The sequence below is a fragment of the Salvelinus alpinus genome, chromosome 2 (genome assembly GCF_045679555.1).
Source record: "Salvelinus alpinus chromosome 2, SLU_Salpinus.1, whole genome shotgun sequence".
NCBI lineage: Eukaryota > Metazoa > Chordata > Actinopteri > Salmoniformes > Salmonidae > Salvelinus > Salvelinus alpinus.
In genome coordinates this window covers 45,562,958-45,581,797 of record NC_092087.1, presented here as the reverse complement: position 1 = coordinate 45,581,797, position 18,840 = coordinate 45,562,958, and the positions used below count along the sequence as shown (strand labels likewise).

The 18,840-nt window shown below is 44.7% G+C and overlaps 1 protein-coding gene across 2 annotated transcripts in view; it reads right to left on the bottom strand.

The window, feature by feature from the left end:
- Positions 1–18,840, bottom strand: part of ca16b (carbonic anhydrase XVI b) — a 291,063-nt gene that overhangs the window by 3,190 nt on the left and 269,033 nt on the right. For both annotated transcript variants that reach the window (XM_071381241.1, XM_071381233.1), the window contains 12 exons: positions 18,043–18,139; positions 16,981–17,063; positions 15,103–15,237; positions 14,572–14,879; positions 13,313–13,448; positions 11,900–12,046; positions 11,593–11,686; positions 7,219–7,295; positions 1,155–1,283; positions 783–929; positions 329–471; positions 6–141 (listed from right to left, as the gene is read on the bottom strand). In XM_071381241.1, the coding sequence (XP_071237342.1) occupies positions 6–141; positions 329–471; positions 783–929; positions 1,155–1,283; positions 7,219–7,295; positions 11,593–11,686; positions 11,900–12,046; positions 13,313–13,448; positions 14,572–14,879; positions 15,103–15,237; positions 16,981–17,063; positions 18,043–18,139 (1,632 nt within the window). The remainder of the gene's footprint in view (positions 1–5; positions 142–328; positions 472–782; positions 930–1,154; positions 1,284–7,218; positions 7,296–11,592; positions 11,687–11,899; positions 12,047–13,312; positions 13,449–14,571; positions 14,880–15,102; positions 15,238–16,980; positions 17,064–18,042; positions 18,140–18,840) is intronic.

Below are 18,840 nucleotides of genomic sequence, written 5' to 3'. Positions count from 1 at the left end.
CTCACAATGTCTGTGAAGACTCCTGGCCTCATGAGGTTGATCATCTTAGCCACCTGATAGACATCCACAGCCCCTTCACTCTCCAGCTGCTGAGACAGGGTGGTGAGGGCACACAGAGTCCCCGCAGACACTGCCCCAAACCTACCAGGGACAGAGAGGGACATCTTGATACCAATTGAGCAATGTGTCCATGCCCCGGATAATTCAGGCTGTTCTGGAGGCAAGGGGGAGGTTGACCCGGTTCTAGATGGGTGTACCTAATAAACTGGACACTGAATGCACAGTACCTACGCACGCACTCAAGCGCACACACACCAGGCCCACTTACTCATCGTGTATGATGGTGGGTCCGTCTCGTGTCATGGCCTCCTCTTTGATGACGTTGATGAGCTCGAAGGTGCTGCTGAGAGGAGCATCTGGGTTCGGCCATTTAGGGCACTGGAAATGTCTTACCTCCAGGACATAGTCATCCTGTTAGAGAGAGGGAGACATATTACAGTCAGACACAACTAGGACAATGACAATACAGTACCACTACTGCAGGCCAGTACTGTAGTTTAACTTAAGCCCAATGTGATTACACTTAATAGAAACAAATTGGAATAACAACCTTCCCCTAAATGTCTTCAATTACAGTACCGATTACAGTACCGTAGTTTACACTGGTCCTACCTCTAAGGACCACCCCGAGACAACCATGGACCTTCTATCTGCGTACCGGCATAACGGTCTAAGAGGTTACCTGTGAGGGGTGAAAGGTCAACGATGAAGGGTTACTGTACCTGCGTGGCCTCCAGTATAAAGTCGTGGATGATGATCTGTTCTTCGTTGGAGAGACACAATCTGTCCTTGCTGATCAGGGTGACGGTGAAGGCTAGGCAGTTCATCGCCTCCTCTCTGCTTGGCCAGTACACAAACTCATCCTCAGCCTAGATACACATACGACAACACAGGCACACAGGTTAGATGAGTATATATATATGTGTGTAAGCAGGTCCATACTGTACTGTGCTGGCTTGGATATTTTATTTTCATATATTCCTTTTCAGCACTGATGCATAACCAGGCAAGGACAGTACAGTTTTACTTGACTAAGTAGGGTGAAAAGCATAAGAGACTTATGTTATAACCTGCTGGCCAGCTACTCTACTCACCAAACCGTGGTTGTCAGCAAGCATGACGATGATTTGGGCGTTGTGGTCCCAGATCATTCTCCAGAAGTCTGTGGTGGTGTGGGGCAAAGGATGCTGGGTAATGATGAACTCATTACTCCTGTAGTAACCCTGCATGGCCAAAGGTTGAAGGTCAACATGTTAGCAGTCACACATAGTCAACAGCTCTCACAAAATCTTCTATAACATTATTAACCAATTACATTCACAGTGTCTGAACACCAGAAGGAATGTACGGTATTGTGTCTGTTAGGACTTCAATTTCATATCAATGAGTTTCAAAGGTTACTGGCTTGATCGTGATGTACTGTGTACAGGCCCTTGCCTCAGTTTCTCAGTATGAATTATTCTTTATGATAAATGGTGGACTGTTATTCATTAAGTGATTCCAAGATGGCGTAGCAGTCGGACGTGTGTTTTGTCTTGTCCCGTGTAAATAATCGTTTTCCTCGTTTTTTCGTTTTTTCCGTTTATATTTTAATCTCACTTTCCATCTACGGACTGAATATACTCTCCTGCAACCCCCAACACCCAATGTGGTACGGATCTGCTATTTTTATACTTTAGAACCGGAACCCCCATCAGAAGCTAGCCAGCTAACTAACTACTAGCTAGTTATCAGTTAGTCACTGCTAGTGGTCTTTACCGTTAACTCGGACACCAGCCAGCCTCAGCTTGGTCAATACATGCCAGTCTGCACAGCGCGATATCAACCCAGAGAATATCGGAATGCTTTTTCTCTACCAAATCTCCAGATTACTACCGCAAGCTCTGGACCTTTACACCGGATCAGATAGCTAGCTGCAATCTGAGTGGCTACTCCTGGCTAACGTCTCTGTCCCGAAGCAAGCAACAGTTAGCCTTGAGCTAGCCTCGAGCTAGGCCAATCTCCCGGCTAGCCGAAGAGGTCCTCCGGCTAATTCTTGTGCTACAATACATATTTTGCCAATTGGCCTGGACCTTTTTTTGCCGACACAGAGCCCTGCCAATCCATCACAACTGGTCTAAATAAGCTACAAGCTAATTTAGCCATTTTTTTGCCGCTGCTAGCAGCTTTTACCTTCTGCACAGACACCAGCCCTGTTATTAGCCTGGATATTACTCACCAATTTACCAGCATCGGACTGTCTCTCGACAACAACGCCGGATTCCTGCCGTAATCCCTGAGCCACTACTTCTGATCCTCACAGCTAGCTTGCAGCTAGCGCAGCTAGCGCCACTGCCACGAAGCTAGCACCAGTTAGCAAACACAATTCTACAATTCACAACCTCTCTTTCGCCATCGCCATCCGGCTTGGATTCTCTGTCGACACGACCACGTCTGGTCTGCAGACGAATACCCCACCCGCTGTGCCCTCAACCGGCCTCCGTCTGAGCAGACCCCCTCCGTCTGAGCAGACCACCCCCCGGGCTACTAACTTTAAACGCCGCGTGCTAGCTTAGTGGAGGCCTCCCTGCTCCATCTACGGCTGCCCCCTGGACACTATGATCACTTGGCTACATAGCTGATGCCTGCTTGACTGTCCATTAATTCACGGTACTCCATTCTGTTTATTTGTGTTTTATCTGTCGGCTCTGTGCTTTAACTCAGGATCTGTGTGTAGTTAATCCGACCCTCTCTGCCTAGTCGTCGCCATTTTTACCTGTTGTTGCTGTGTTAGACTAGCACCCTGTTATTGCTGCTGTTATCTTACCTGTTGTTTTAGCTAGCTCTCCCAATCAAGACCTGCAATCACTTTATGCCTTATTGTATGTCTCTCTCAAATATCAATATGCCTTGCATACTGTTGTTCAGGCTAGTTATCATTATCATTGTTTTGGTTTGCAATGGACCCCGTAGTTCCACTCTCCGTACCTCTGATACCTCCTTTGTCCCACCCCCCACACATGCGGTGACCTCACCCATTGAGACCAGCATGTCCAGAGATACAACCTCTCTTATCATCACCCAGTGCCTTTTTTATTTTTTTTATTTTACCGTTATTTTACCAGGTAAGTTGACTGAGAACACGTTCTCATTTGCAGCAACGACCTGGGGACAGTTACAGGGGAGAGGAGGGGGATGAATGAGCCAATTGTAAACTGGGGATTATTAGGTGACCGTGATGGTTGAGGGCCAGATTGGGAATTTAGCCAGGACACCGGGGTTAACACCCCTACTCTTACGACAAGTGCCATGGGATCTTTAATGACCTCAGAGAGTCAGGACACCCGTTTAACATCCCATCCGAAAGACGGCACCCTACACAGAGCAGTGTCCCCAATCACTGCCCTGGGGCATTGGGATCTTTGTTCAGACCAGAGGAAAGAGTGCCTCCTACTGGCCCTCCAACACCACTTCCAGCAGCATCTGGTCTCCCATCCAGGGACTGACCAGGACCAACCCTGCTTAGCTTCAGAAGCAAGCCAGCAGTGGTATGCAGGGTGGTATGCTGCTCCTGGGTATGCTCCTGGGCTTGCCTCCGCTGTACCCGTGCCCCACCATACCCCTGTCTGCACATTATGCCCAGAATCTATTCTACCACGCCCATAAATCTGCTCCTTTTATTCTTTGTCCCCAACGCTCTAGGCGACCAGTTTTGATAGCCTTTAGCCGCACCCTCATCCTACTACTCCTCTGTTCCTCGGGTGATGTGGAGGTAAACCCAGGCCCTGCATGTCCCCAGTCACCCTCATTTGTTGACTTCTGTGATCGAAAAAGCCTTGGCCTCATGCATGTCAACATCAGAAGCCTCCTCCCTAAGTTTGCCTTACTCACCGCTTTAGCACACTCTGCCAACCCTGATGTCCTTGCCGTGTCCGAATCCTGGCTTAGGAAGGCCACCAAAAATTCTGGGATTTCCATACCCAACTATAACACTTTCCGTCAAGATAGAACTGCCAAAGGGGGAGGAGTTGCAATCTACTGCAGAGATAGCCTGCAAAGTTCTGTCATACTTTCCAGGTCTATGCCCAAACAGTTCGAACTTCTAATTTTAAAAATTAATCTCTCCAGAAATAAGTCTCTCACTGTTGCCGCCTGCTACCGACCCCCCTCAGCTCCCAGCTGTGCCCTGGACACCATCTGTGAATTGATCGCTCCCCATCTAGCTTCAGAGTTTGTTCTGTTAGGTGACCTAAACTGGGATATGCTTAACACCCCGGCAGTCCTACAATCCAAGCTTGATGCCCTCAATCTCACACAAATCATCAAGGAACCCACCAGGTACAACCCTAAATCCGTAAACATGGGCACCCTAATAGACATTATCCTGACCAACCTGCCCTCCAAATACACCTCTGCTGTCTTCAATCAAGATCTCAGCGATCACTGCCTCATTGCCTGTATCCGCCACGGGTCCGCGGTCAAACGACCACCCCTCATCACTGTCAAACGCTCCCTAAAACACTTCTGCGAGCAGGCCTTTCTAATCGACCTGGCCCGGGTACCCTGGAAGGATATTGACCTCATCCCGTCAGTTGAGGATGCCTGGTCATTCTTTAAATGTTACTTCCTCACCATATTAGACAAGCACGCTCCGTTCAAAAAATGCAGAACCAAGAACAGATATAGCCCTTGGTTCACTCCAGACCTGACTGCCCTCGACCAGCACAAAAACATCCTGTGGCGAACTGCAATAGCATCGAAGAGCCCCCGCGATATGCAACTGTTCAGGGAAGTCAGGAACCAATACACGCAGTCAGTCAGGAAAGCAAAGGCCAGCTTTTTCAAGCAGAAATTTGCATCCTGTAGCTCTAACTCCAAAAAGTTCTGGGATACTGTAAAGTCCATGGAGAACAAGAGCACCTCCTCCCAGCTGCCCACTGCACTGAGGCTAGGTAACACGGTCACCACCGATAAATCCGTGATAATCGAAGACTTCAACAAGCATTTCTCAATGGCTGGCCATGCCTTCCTCCTGGCGACTCCAACCTTGGCCAACAGCCCCGCCCCCCCCGCTGCTACTCGCCCAAGCCTCCCCAGCTTCTCCTTTACCCAAATCCAGATAGCAGATGTTCTGAAAGAGCTGGAAAACCTGGACCCATACAAATCAGCTGGGCTTGACAATCTGGACCCCCTATTTCTGAAACTGTCCGCCGCCATTGTCGCACCCCCTATTACCAGCCTGTTCAACCTCTCCTTCGTATCATCTGAGATCCCCAAGGATTGGAAAGCTGCCGCGGTCATCCCCCTCTTCAAAGGGGGAGACACCCTGGACCCAAACTGTTACAGACCTATATCCATCCTGCCCTGCCTATCTAAGGTCTTCGAAAGCCAAGTCAACAAACAGATCACTGACCATCTCGAATCCCACCGTACCTTCTCCGCTGTGCAATCCGGTTTCCGAGCCGGTCACGGGTGCACCTCAGCCACGCTCAAGGTACTAAACGATATCATAACCGCCATCGATAAAAGACATTACCGTGCAGCCGTCTTCATCGACCTGGCCAAGGCTTTCGACTCTGTCAATCACCATATTCTTATCGGCAGACTCAGTAGCCTCGGTTTTTCTAATGACTGCCTTGCCTGGTTCACCAACTACTTTGCAGACAGAGTTCAGTGTGTCAAATCGGAGGGCATGTTGTCCGGTCCTCTGGCAGTCTCTATGGGGGTACCACAGGGTTCAATTCTCGGGCCGACTCTTTTCTCTGTATACATCAATGATGTTGCTCTTGCTGCGGGCGATTCCCTGATCCACCTCTACGCAGACGACACCATTCTATATACTTCCGGCCCTTCCTTGGACACTGTGCTATCTAACCTCCAAACGAGCTTCAATGCCATACAACACTCCTTCCGTGGCCTCCAACTGCTCTTAAACGCTAGTAAAACCAAATGCATGCTTTTCAACCGTTCGCTGCCTGCACCCGCACGCCCGACTAGCATCACCACCCTGGACGGTTCCGACCTAGAATATGTGGACATCTATAAGTACCTAGGTGTCTGGCTAGACTGCAAACTCTCCTTCCAGACTCATATCAAACATCTCCAATCCAAAATCAAATCAAGAATCGGCTTTCTATTCCGCAACAAAGCCTCCTTCACTCACGCCGCCAAACTTACCCTAGTAAAACTGACTATCCTACCGATCCTCGACTTCGGCGATGTCATCTACAAAATAGCTTCCAATACTCTACTCAGCAAACTGGATGCAGTTTATCACAGTGCCATTCGTTTTGTTACTAAAGCACCTTATACGACCCACCACTGCGACCTGTATGCCCTAGTCGGCTGGCCCTCGCTACATGTTCGTCGTCAGACCCACTGGCTCCAGGTCATCTACAAGGCTATGCTAGGTAAAGTGCCGCCTTATCTCAGTTCACTGGTCACGATGGCTACACCCACCCGCAGCACGCGCTCCAGCAGGTGTATCTCACTGATCATCCCTAAAGCCAAAACCTCATTTGGACGCCTTTCCTTCCAGTTCTCTGCTGCCTGCGACTGGAACGAATTGCAAAAATCTCTGAAGTTGGAGACTTTTATCTCCCTCAACAACTTTAAAAATCTGCTATCCGAGCAGCTAACCGATCGCTGCAGCTGTACATAGTCCATCTGTAAACTACCCACCCAATTTACCTACCTCACCCCCCATACTGCTTTTATTTATTTACTTTTCTGCTCTTTTGCACACCAGTATCTCTTCTTGCACATGATCATCTGATGATTTATCACTCCAGTGTTAATCTGCTAAATTGTAATTATTCGATTTATTGCCTACCTCATGCCTTTTGCACACATTGTATATAGATTCTCTTTTTTTTTCTACCATGTTATTGACTTGTTTATTGTTTACTCCATGTGTAACTCTGTGTTGTCTGTTCACACTGCTATGCTTTATCTTGGCCAGGTCGCAGTTGCAAATGAGAACTTGTTCTCAACTAGCCTACCTGGTTAAATAAAGGTGAAAAAAATAAAAAAATAAAAAGTGGCTTCACACAATAACAGTAAAACATGCAGGGTAATTATAATCATCAAGGGAACAGAACATGTCATTATGTTCAGACACAACTATCAGACAGACAGGGTGGACAGGAGATGTGTGTGTGTGGTATAGCAGTATCATACCATTATGTAGGAGGCATTGATGTAGTCTGTGCCTTTCATTCCAAGGAGAGGGGCCAGTCCTACTCGAGCTCGTTCCGCTAGAGAGGGAGACAAAACACATGCATTCAATCACACAACTAGCCTTGTGGCGCCATTGTACTGTACAGTACTAACTAATAATGCACATATCACGTCTGGACTACTGCAACTCTCTGTTGGTTGGACTCCCTGCTTGTGCCATCAAACCCCCGCAACTTATCTAGAATGCCACAGCGCGCCTGGTGTTCAACCTTCCCAAGTCCTCCCATGTCACCCCGCTCCTCTGCCCCCTCCACTGGCTGCCAGTCGAAGCTTGCATCCACTACAAGAGCACAGTGCTTGCCTACAGAGGAACTGCCCCTCCCTACCGCCAGGCTATGATCAAAACCTACACAGCCATCTCAAGCCCACAGTTCTTGTACCACTGGTCTCTTGGTCGTTCTACCCGTACCTCTTCAAAGAGTATCTTAAATTAATCCCATTACCCCTCCCCCTTACAAAAAAAAATAACAATAAAAAATAACATGTATTTTCCATCTAGCACTGACCTTGCTGATAGCCACTTTGAGGGAAAATGTACATACTATGACTGTGATATGTGGTTGTCCCACCTAGCTATCTTAAGAGGAGTGCACTAACTAAGTCGCTCTGGAAAAATGATTAAAATGTCAATATCAACTATAAGTGTCACGTTCCTGACCTGTTTTCTATTGTTTTGTATGTGTTTAGTTGGTCAGGGCGTGAGTTGGGATGGGCAGTCTGTGTTGTTTGTTCTATGTGGGAGTGTGTTGGTTAATTAGCCTTATATGGTTCTCAATCAGGGACAGGTGTTATTCATTTCCTCTGATTGAGAATCATATATAGGTTGGCTGTTCTCACTGTTTGTTTGTGGGTGATTGTCTTCCGTGTCTGTGTCTGTGCACCACACGGGACTGTTTTCGGTTTGTTCGTTTTATGTAGTCTGTTCCTGTTCGTGAGTTCTTTCGTGTCTTTATGTAAGTTCCATGTTCAGGTTTCGTCTACGTCGTTTTCTTATTTTGTAAGTTATTCAAGTGTTCTTCGTGTTTCGTCTAATTTAATAAATTAATTATGTCATCATACCTCGCTGCGTATTGGTCCTCCGATCCTTCTCTCCTCTCCTCATCCTCGTCCTCATTGTAACGGAGCTAGAGCACCGTTACAATAAGCTACACACTGTTTCAACTACTGTGCTTTTGCTATGGCAGGATTCCCCAAATCATGGCCTGGCCCAAGGGTAGTTTTATTTGTCCTCCCAAGATTTCTGAGCAATTTTTTTTGGAAAAGTTTTCATTGTTGGACATAAAAGACTGTAAAAACACCAGGAAATCAGTTGGAAATCTGTTCTAAGTATTCCCACGGATAATAGAGAGAAACGTGATTATACAGTTGAGGTCGGAAGTTTACATAAACCTTAGCCAAATACATTTAAACTCAGTGTTTCACAATTCCTGACATTTAATCCTAGTAAGAATTCCCTGTTTTAGGTCAGTTAGGATCACCACTTTATTTTAAGAATGTGAAATGTCAGAATAATAGTAGAAAGAATGATTTATTTCAGCTTTTAATTCTTTCATCACATTCCCAGTGGGTCAGATTAGTATTTGGTAGCATTGCCTTTAAAATGTTTAACTTGGGTCAAACATTTTAGGTAGCCTTCCACAAGCTTCCCACAATAAGTTGGGTGAATTTTGGCCCATTCCTCCTGACAGAGCTGGTGTAAATCAGTCAGGTTTGTAGGCCTCCTTGCTCGCACACGCTTTTTCAGTTCTGCCCACACATTTTCCATATGATTGAGGTCAGGGCTTTCGGATGGCCACTCCAATACCTTGACTTTGTTGTCCTTAAGCCATTTTGCCACAACTTTGGAAGTATACTTGGGGTCATTGTCCATTTGGAAGACCCATTTGCGACCAAGCTTCAACTTCCTGACTGATGTCTTGAGATGTTGCTTCAATATATCCAGATAATTTTCCTGCCTCATGTTGCCATCTATTTTGTGAAGTGCATCAGTCCCTCATGCAGCAAAGCACCCCCACAACATCATGCTGCCACCCCCGTGCTTCATGGTTGGGGTGGTGTTCTTCGACTTGCAAGCCTCCCCCTTTTTCCTCCAAACATAACGATGGTCGTTATGGCCGAACAGTTCTATTTTTGTTTCATCAGACCAGAGGACATTTCTCCAAAAAGTACAATCTTTGTCCCCATGTGCAGTTGCAAAGCATAGTCGGGCTTTATTATGGCGGTTTTGGAGCAGTGGCTTCTTCCTTGCTGAGCGGCCTTTCAGGTTATGTCGGTATAGGACTCGTTTTACTGTGGATATACATCATTTTGTACCTGTTTCCTCCAGTATCTTCACAAGGTCCTTTGCTGTTGTTCTGGGATTAATTTGCACTTTTAGCACCAAAGAATTCGCACCACCAGAAAGCGTCTCCTTCCTGAGCGGTATGACGGCTGTGTGGTCCCATGGTGTTTATACTTGCGTACTATTGTTTGTACAGATGAACGTGGTACCTTCGGGTGTTTGGAAAATGCTCCCAAGAATGAACCAGACTTGTCTACAATTTTTTTTCTGAGGTCTTGGCTGATTTCTTTTGATTTCCCCATGATGTCAAGCAAAGAGGCACCGAGTTTGAAGGTAGGCCTTGAAATACATCCACAGGTACACCTCCAATTGACTCAAATTATGTCAATTAGCCTATCAGAAGCTTCGAAAGCCATGACATAATCTTCTGGAATTTTCCAAGCTGTTTAAAGGCACAGTCTTGTGATACAGTCACAGAATTGTGATACAGTGAATTATAAGTGAAATAATCTGTCTGTAAACAATTGTTGGAAAAATTACTTGTGTCATGCACAAGGTAGATGTCCTAACCGACTTGCCAAAACTACAGTTTGTTAACCTTTCTGGCGTAGGGGTCCCGCTAGCGACCCACCTCGACAACATCCGGTGAAATTGCAGAGCGCCAAATTCAAAATACAGAAAACGTAATATTAAACCTTCATGATAATACAAGTGTCATACATGATTCTTTAGCTTAGAATCTTGGCAATCTAACAGCATCGTCGGATTTCAAGAAGGCTTTACGGCAAAAGCACAGCTTTCGATTATCTGATGTCAGTGCCCCACAACAGCATATTATCCAAACAAGCACAGGCGTCACAAAATCCAAAATAGCAATAAAATAAGTGACTTACCTTTGAAGATCTTCCTCTGATCGCAATCACAAGAGTCCCAGGAACACAATGAATGGTCGTTTTGTTCGATAAATTCCTTCTTTATATCCCAAATAGTCCGTTTAGTAGGCGTCATTGAATTCAGTAATCCACACGTTCAGAATGCAGACATAGGAGTTCCAAAAGTTACCAGTAAAGTTTATCCAAACAAATCAAAGGACATTTATAATTCATTATTAGGTACTCTAATATCTAAATAAACAATAATATTTCATACGGAGCAAACTATTTTCAATAGGAAAGGAAAAGAACGCAGCGCGCTCCCTCGGTCATACGCTCAATGAGACTAGTTTTGCCATGGGACTTCCTGAGGATAAACAACTATTCCTTGTTGGTTTTTCAAAATAAATGCCTGAAACCATGTATAAAGACTGTTGACATCTAGTGGAAGCCATAGGAACTGCAATTTGGGAGGCGGAAGTCTTTGGTTTCAATAGCTTAAGCTTGGAATTGGCTGGCAGGTCAACAGAAAAAAGAATGGTCCTCGGGTTTTCACCTGCCAAATCAGTTGTTATACTCAAAGACATCATTTTAATAGTTTTAGAAACTTTAGAGTGTTTTCTATCCAATACTATCATGCATATGCATATCCTAGCCTCTGGGCCTGAGTAACAGGCAGTTAACTTTGGACACCTCAGTCATCCAAAATTCCAAATACTGCCCCCTATCCCTAACATGAAATTTGTGGAGTGGTTGAAAAACGAGTTTCAAAGACTCCAACCTAAGTTTATGTAAACTTCCGACTTCAACTGTATACAAAGGTAAGCAAGGTTTGAAATGATTATGGTTGAGTCAAATATATTCATTTTTTATATTCTTACGGTCAATTTGCAGTCAACAAATTATTTGTACTCATGTTCCGGGCCCCCGACCATCTGCTCAAGAAAAAAATCAGCCCGCGGCTGAATCTACCCTATGGCGTAGTCACATGGTGGGTTGAAAAATCTCATACACTCCATTTCTATAGCCTAATGTCTCAGGCGAACTGGCAAAGCATGAAACATTTTCTCACTCACTGCATATGCTTCAGTAGTTGGTGGTTCATTGACTAGAGAAATGGATAATATAGCCTAGACTACTATCTAGAAATACTGTACTCACATGGAACCACTGAGGAGTTGCGGTTCTTCTCCTTGTTGCATTCTTTCTGGGCGCTGAAGCACTCTATGAAGTGGGTGTTACACTGGGTCAGCAGCTGGAGAGACAGCGGGGGAAGAAGAGTTGGATCAGATCACTAGAACAACATCTAGTGAATGGATATGAATGGGCATCAATGTATACTTGGTGGTATTATAATGGCTGGGTGACAATGTCTACCTACTATCTTTAGTACAGCCCTTCAACTCTCTAAGGATGCTATTCATTACATAAGTAGTATGTAAATGACTATGCTGATATATAGGCTCACTCTGAACTGCTTGTCGAGGCGCGTGCGGCCCCCCAGGCCAGGGGTGAGGATGCTGTTGACGTAACCATGGAGCTGACAAGCGGGTACCTCTGTCTCACTGCCCAGGATGGCCTCCATCAGGGCATCATGGATGAACACGTACTGCTCCTATGATCCAGGGGGAAGGGCAGAGGGAGGAGGAAGATACACTACATGACCAAAAGTATGTGGACACCTGCTTGTTGAACATCTCATTCCAAAAGCATGGACATTAATATTGGGTTGGTCCCCCCCTTTGCTGCTGTAACAGCATCCAGTCTTCTGGGAAGACTTTCCACTAAATGTTGGAACATTGCTGCAGGGACTTGCTTCCATTCTGCCACAAGAGCATTAGTGAGGTTGGGCACTGATGTTTGGCGATTAGGCCTGGCTCACAGTTGGCGTTCCATTTCATCCCTAAGGTGTTCGATGGGGTTGAGGTCAGGGCTCTGTGCAGGCTAGTCAAGTACTTCCACACCGATCTCGACAAACCATTTCTGATTGGACTTTGCTTTGTGCACGGGGCATGTCATGCTGAAACAGGAAAGGGCCTTCCCCAAACTGTTGCCACAAAGTTGGAAGAACAGAATCGTCAGAATGTCATTGTATGCTGTAGAATTAAGATTTCTCATCACTGGAACTAAGGGGCCTAGCCCAAACCATGAAACACAGCCCCAGACCATTATTCCTCCTCCACCGAACTTTACAGTTGGTTCGAGGCATTGGGGCAGGTAGCCTGTGTGCGGCAGCTCGGCCATAGAAACCCATTTCATGAAGCTCCCGAAGAACAGATCTTGTGCTGGCGTTGCTTCCAGAGGCAGTTTGGAACTCGGTAGTGAGTGTTGCAACCGAGGACAGACGATATTAACACGCTAGGCACTTCAGCACTTGGCGGCCCGGTTCTGTGAGCTTGTGTGGCCTACCACTTTGCAGCTGAGCCGTTGTTGCTCCTAGACATTTCCATTTCACAATAACAGCATTTACAGTTGACCAGGGCAGCTCTGGCAGGACAGAAATTTGACAGTGCCACGTTGAAAGTCACTGAGCTCTTCAGTAAGACCATTCTACTGCCAATGTTTGTCTATGGAGGTTGCATGGCTGTGTGCTTCTGTCATCAATGTGTGTGACTGAAATAGCCAAATCCACTCATTTGAAGGGATGTCCACATACTTATGTATATATAGTAATCTCTTGCTTGCATAACATTATACCTAAAAGAGGTGAATCTCTTTGACAGTTACTGTAGCTGTATGCACACTGTAGGTGTATGTGAGGTGTCATTTGTCTCACACACACACACACACACACACACACACACACACACACACACACACACACACACACACACACACACACACACACACACACACACACACACACACACACACACGTTACCTCTGTCTGAACCAGGTAGTTGCGTTGCGTGCGGATGTGTTTGAGAAAGCCCCAGACGTTGACTATGCTCTTGTCTTTGATCTGCTGCAGCATGCTGTCGATGACGATGTATGTCCCTGTCCGCCCGACTCCAGCACTACACAACCAAAACATAGTATGTTACCTACTAACTACCACAGGAGACCCATAGAGGGAGTTGTATTACTGTTCTAACCCAAAGCCATGACTTCAATGAGCAAACTAGTACTCATTGTGTTTCTTATAATTTCTTATGAGGAAGATGATTTTGTGTGGTTTTCTGCAGTAAGCTTGGTCGGAATCGATAGCTGTGCTCGAATACTCATACTAACCACACTAACCATACTATTTTGTGACGTAAATTGAGTATGTAGTATGCTTATTGGTCATTGTATGTATTTAGTTAGTATGCCAAAAGTTCCCGGATGTTGTACTACATTTGCCAAAAATCGAGGTATACAAGCAGTGAACACTATTTCAGTGCTTTTAGGGCCCATAATGCAATTCTTTAGAAATTGGCCGTGGCTTCACAACATTTTCAGATTTGAAGAAAATGCCGGAAAATATGCAGCCGAAGTCCGACGAGAGCGGAAAACAAATGTAAGTACAAAAAGTAAATATTAATTGCATTAACTAATTATGACAAATATTAAGAAAATGTTGAGCAATGTAATAAAAAAGTTATGACTTTTCAAATAAGTTATGTTACACGCTATGTTGGCTGACAATTTGTTAGCTACACTTGCCTTACGAACCGCATAGCATATCATTACAGAAGTTGCTTGTATGTACCGGTATGTTAGCTAGCTACCTAACGTTAGTTGGCTACTAATACATTGAACTTGCCAGTATATTAACTATATGCTATCTAATTAACTACCCACGTTTATTCACTTGATTATTCACTTAATTTTTACCTTAGCTAAGTGGTATAGTCATTGTGCGGTCTCAATGGACATTGTTAATGAGATAAGATGTCTAGCTAGTAATTTGTTATGCTAAGAAGCTAGCAAGAGGTTGCATAGCAACAGCATCAACCTCCGGTAGACAGGTGAAGCGCTAGTACACTTAACTGAAAGGATACTGTTTGTATACAGTATGCTAAAATGAACTAATAATATATAGTATATACTCATTAAGTATGTAGTATACAGTATGCTAGTATGGGTATTCGAACACAGCTCATGTTTAGAGAACTATAAGAACACTTCATTTTTTATTTGTTTTGAGAGCTATTGTACCTGCAGTGGACTAGGACGGGGCCCATGTCCGGTGTACGTGCTGCAGAGGAGCGCCCTATGAAAGTGAGGACAGGTAGGGTGTACTCCGGCACGCCCATGTCAGGCCACTGGGTGTAGTGATACTGGATCACCATCCGCTCGTTCTGACGCCCCTTTGGGTTGCCCTTCTGACCCTTTTTGACTTTGGTGTTCCGTATAAGGAATCGTCTCAGTGTGTAGCAGGCATGAACGTTAGTACTCTTCAGAGTGACCACGATGTTGCCATACTCCTCAGTGCTCTCTGTGGGCCAGTACTGGTCACATTTCCTCTGTGAAAAAGAACAGCAGTCATCAAATTCCATCTGTGAAAGGCAACAGTATTCATTTTCACATTTTTATCTAGAGCGACTTACAGGAGCAATTAGGGTTAAGTGACTTGCTCAAGGGCACATCAACATTTTTTCACCTAGTCTGCTCAAGGATTCTACTGTGAAAAGACAACAGTAACACCTACAGTCAAAATACTGTGAATACCAGAGGGAGGCCACCTACCCTTCCTTTCTCTACCAGGTTAGTGATCATGACGATGATACCAGTGTTCTGTTCCCACACCATCCTCCAGAAGTCCTCGAAAGTGGACTTGAGAGGGCCCTGGGCCGCGATGTAGGCCTTGGGACTGTTGTAACCCTGTTGAGAGGTAATGGGGGGGGGGGGGGGGGGTCAGTAACAGTGGTACATTCACACAGAGTGCAAGTACACATAGGGTGAGTACTAGACAATAAACAATTGAAGTCGGAAGTTTACATACACCTTGGCCAAATGCATTCAAACTCAGTTTCACAATTCCTGACATTTAATCCTAGTAATAATTCCCTGTTTTCGGTCAGTTAGGATCACCACTTTATTTTAAGAATGTGAAATGTCAGAATAATAGTAGAGAATGATTTATTTCAGCTTTTATTTCTTTCATCACATTCCCAGTGGATCAGAAGTTTACATACACTCAATTTGGATTTGGTAGCATTGCCTTTCAATTGTTTAACTTGGGTCAAACGTGTCGGGTAGCCTTCCACAAGCTTCCCACAATAAGTTGGGTGAATTTTGGCCCATTCCTCCTGACAGAGTTGGTGTAACTGAGTCAGGTTTGTAAGCCTCCTTGCTCACACACATTTTTTCAGTTCTGCCCACATATTTTCTATAGGATTGAGGTCAGGGCTTTCTGATGGCCACTCCAATACCTTGACTTTGTTGTCCTTAAGCCATTTTGCCACAACTTTGGAAGTGTGCTTAGGGTCATTGTCCAGTTGGAAGACCCATTTGCAACCAAGCTTCAACTTCCTGACTGATGTCTTGAGATTTTGCTTCAATATATCCACATAATTTTCCTGCCTCATGATGCCATCTATTTTGTGAAGTGCACCAGTCCCTCCTGCAGCAAAGCACCCCCACAAAATGATGCTGCCACCTCTGTGCTTCACGGTTGGGATGGTGTTCTTCGGCTTGCAAGCCTCCCCCTTTTTCCTCCAAAAATAATGATGGTCGTTATGGCTAAACAGTTCTATTTTTGTTTCATCAGACCAGAGGACATTTCTCCAAAAAGTATGATCTTTGTCCCCATGTGCAGATGCAAACCGTAGTCTGGCTTTTTTATGGCGGTTTTGGAGCAGTGGCTTCTTCCTTGCTGAGCGGCCTTTCAGGTTATGTCGATATAAGACTCGTTTTACTGTGGATACAGATACTTTTGTACCTGTTTCCTCCAGTATCTTCACAAGGTCCTTTGCTGTTGTTCTGGGATTGATTTGCACTTTTTGCACCAAAGTATGTTCATCTCTAGGAGACAGAACGCGTCTCCTTCCTGAGCGGTATGACGGCTGTGTGGTCCCATGGTGTTTATACTTGCGCACTATAGTGTGTACAGATGAACGTGGTACCTTCAGGAGTTTGGAAATTGCTCCCAAGGATGAACCAGACTTGTGGAGGACTACAAATTTTGATTTCTTTTGATTTTCCCCTGATGTCAAGCAGAGGCACTGAGTTCAAGGTAGGCCTTGAAATACATCCAAAGTTACACCTCCAATTGACTCAAATTATGTCAATTAGCCTATCAGAAGCTTCTAAAGTCAACTTAGTGTATGTAAACTTCTGACCCACTGGAATTGTGATACAGTGAAGTATAAGTGAAATAATCTGTGTAAAAAATAGTAGAAAAAATTACTTGTGTCATGCACACGTTGATATCATTACCGACTTGCCAAAACTATAGTTTGTTAACAAGAAATTTGTGGAGTGGTTGAAAAACAAGTTTTAATGACTCCAACCTAAGTATATGTAAACTTCCAATTTCAACTGTATAATGACAGAGAGAACATTGAGCATACATAAAGATGATAAAAGGTAAAAGGTACTCAATAAATCAATTTGTTGACTTACATCTACATAGTTAGCGTTGATGAAGTCACTGTGTTTGGCATCTTTTCCAGTCAAGGGTCGTAACTTCACCCTACTGTGATCATCTGTCAACATAGAAAAGGAATGTTAGCCTCATTCTGCATTGCCTTGTTAAGGTCACATGTTAATATGAGCATGAGGTTTGATATCAACAGGCTCAGGGATAATTTCTACAAGCAATCAGACTGTTGAACACTTAAACTGGACTGACCTCCTCAGATTCTCAGCACCTTAGCACGCACAGACACACACATCACAACTGCTGATACCAAACTCCTATTATGATTGCTAAATACAGCACCATTTAAACAATTGCACCCCCCCCCCCCCCCCCCCCCCAAAAAAAAACATGTAAATATTGGACACAAATTGTGCCTTCCTGTATTATACTCACTCTATGTCACACCCTGATCTGTTTCACCTGTTGTTGTGATTGTCTCCACCCCCCTGCAGGTGTCGCCCATCTTCTCCATTATCCCCTGTGTATTTATACCTGTGTTCTCTGTTTGTCTGTTGCCAGTTTGTCTTGTTTGTCAAATCAACCAGCGTTTTTCGTCTCAGCTCATGCTTCTCCCCAGTTTCTCTTTTTCTCGCCCTCCTGGTTTTGACCCTTGCCTGTCCCGTCTCTGAGCCCGCCCGCCTGACCACTCTGCCTGCTCTTGACCCTGAGCCTGCCTGCAGTCCTGTACCTTTCCCCCACCTCTGGATTACCAACCACTACTCTGGTTATCGACCCCTGCCTGCCTTGACCTGTTGTTTGCCTGCCCTGTTGCCGTAATAAACATTGTTACTCCGACACAGTCTGCATCTGGGTCTTACCTTCAAACCTGATACACTAATTATGTTTATTCTATTCTACTGTGTCATTTACTTCATGTTCCTTTTGTTATCTTTTATTGTTGTTGTTGCATTGTCGAGAAGGAACCTGCAAGTAAGCATTCCATTGGACGATCTATACCATGTGTATCCCGTACATACAACTAATACATCTTGAAACTAACAGGCTGTCAGTGTTGTTTTGAGTGTACAACATAGTGGACTTACAGGCCACGATGTTGATGTATCTGTTTTTGTGCTTGTTGTCAGGGTGATTGGAATGTTCTGCTGTGATCTTCAGGTCCACCGTACAGCGTTGGACCTCCTAGAGAAAGAGAGAGAGAGCAAAGTGGGAGGGAGTTGGGTGAGAAAGGGACAGAGGGGGGTGAGGGTTATAGTGGGGTCAGTTATGTGAAGAGATTAAACAACTACTATATATAAATAAACCCTCTATCTAAAATGATTTGTTTTGTTAGGTTCTTATTTATCGGAGTAAGTAACTAGAGAAGCTTTAACCAAGTTGAATTCTTCCCAATGGTTCTGTACAGCTGTAATACAAACCACCCAACACTTCTCCCATCACAGGTATATGTATTCCCCTTCAGACACTCCTCCTTCTCTCCAATCCTTACATCTTATGGTTCCACAGGAAAAGGGTAGTAAACCTTTATTACTCCCTTCAGGGGATCTGACCTCAACCCCTCCTTCGCCTAGTCCACAGATGTCCATCTGTCTCCCCTATAGCAATCCTTTGATCTCCTCCTGTCCACCTAGCACATTCCACAGCAACTCTGTCTTTCTACAGATCTCACTCCTTAATATACTATGTGTCTGATCCATCATGTCTTTAATATCTCAATGTTCAACATTTCGAATCCAACAGTTTCTAAACAATATTTTTCAGTTCAATGGTTTGCTTGAATTGCAATACATACAATACCAGTCAAAAGTTGGACACACCTACTCATCCAATGGTTTTTCTTTATTTTTACTCTTTTCTACATTGTCGAATAATAGTTAAGACAT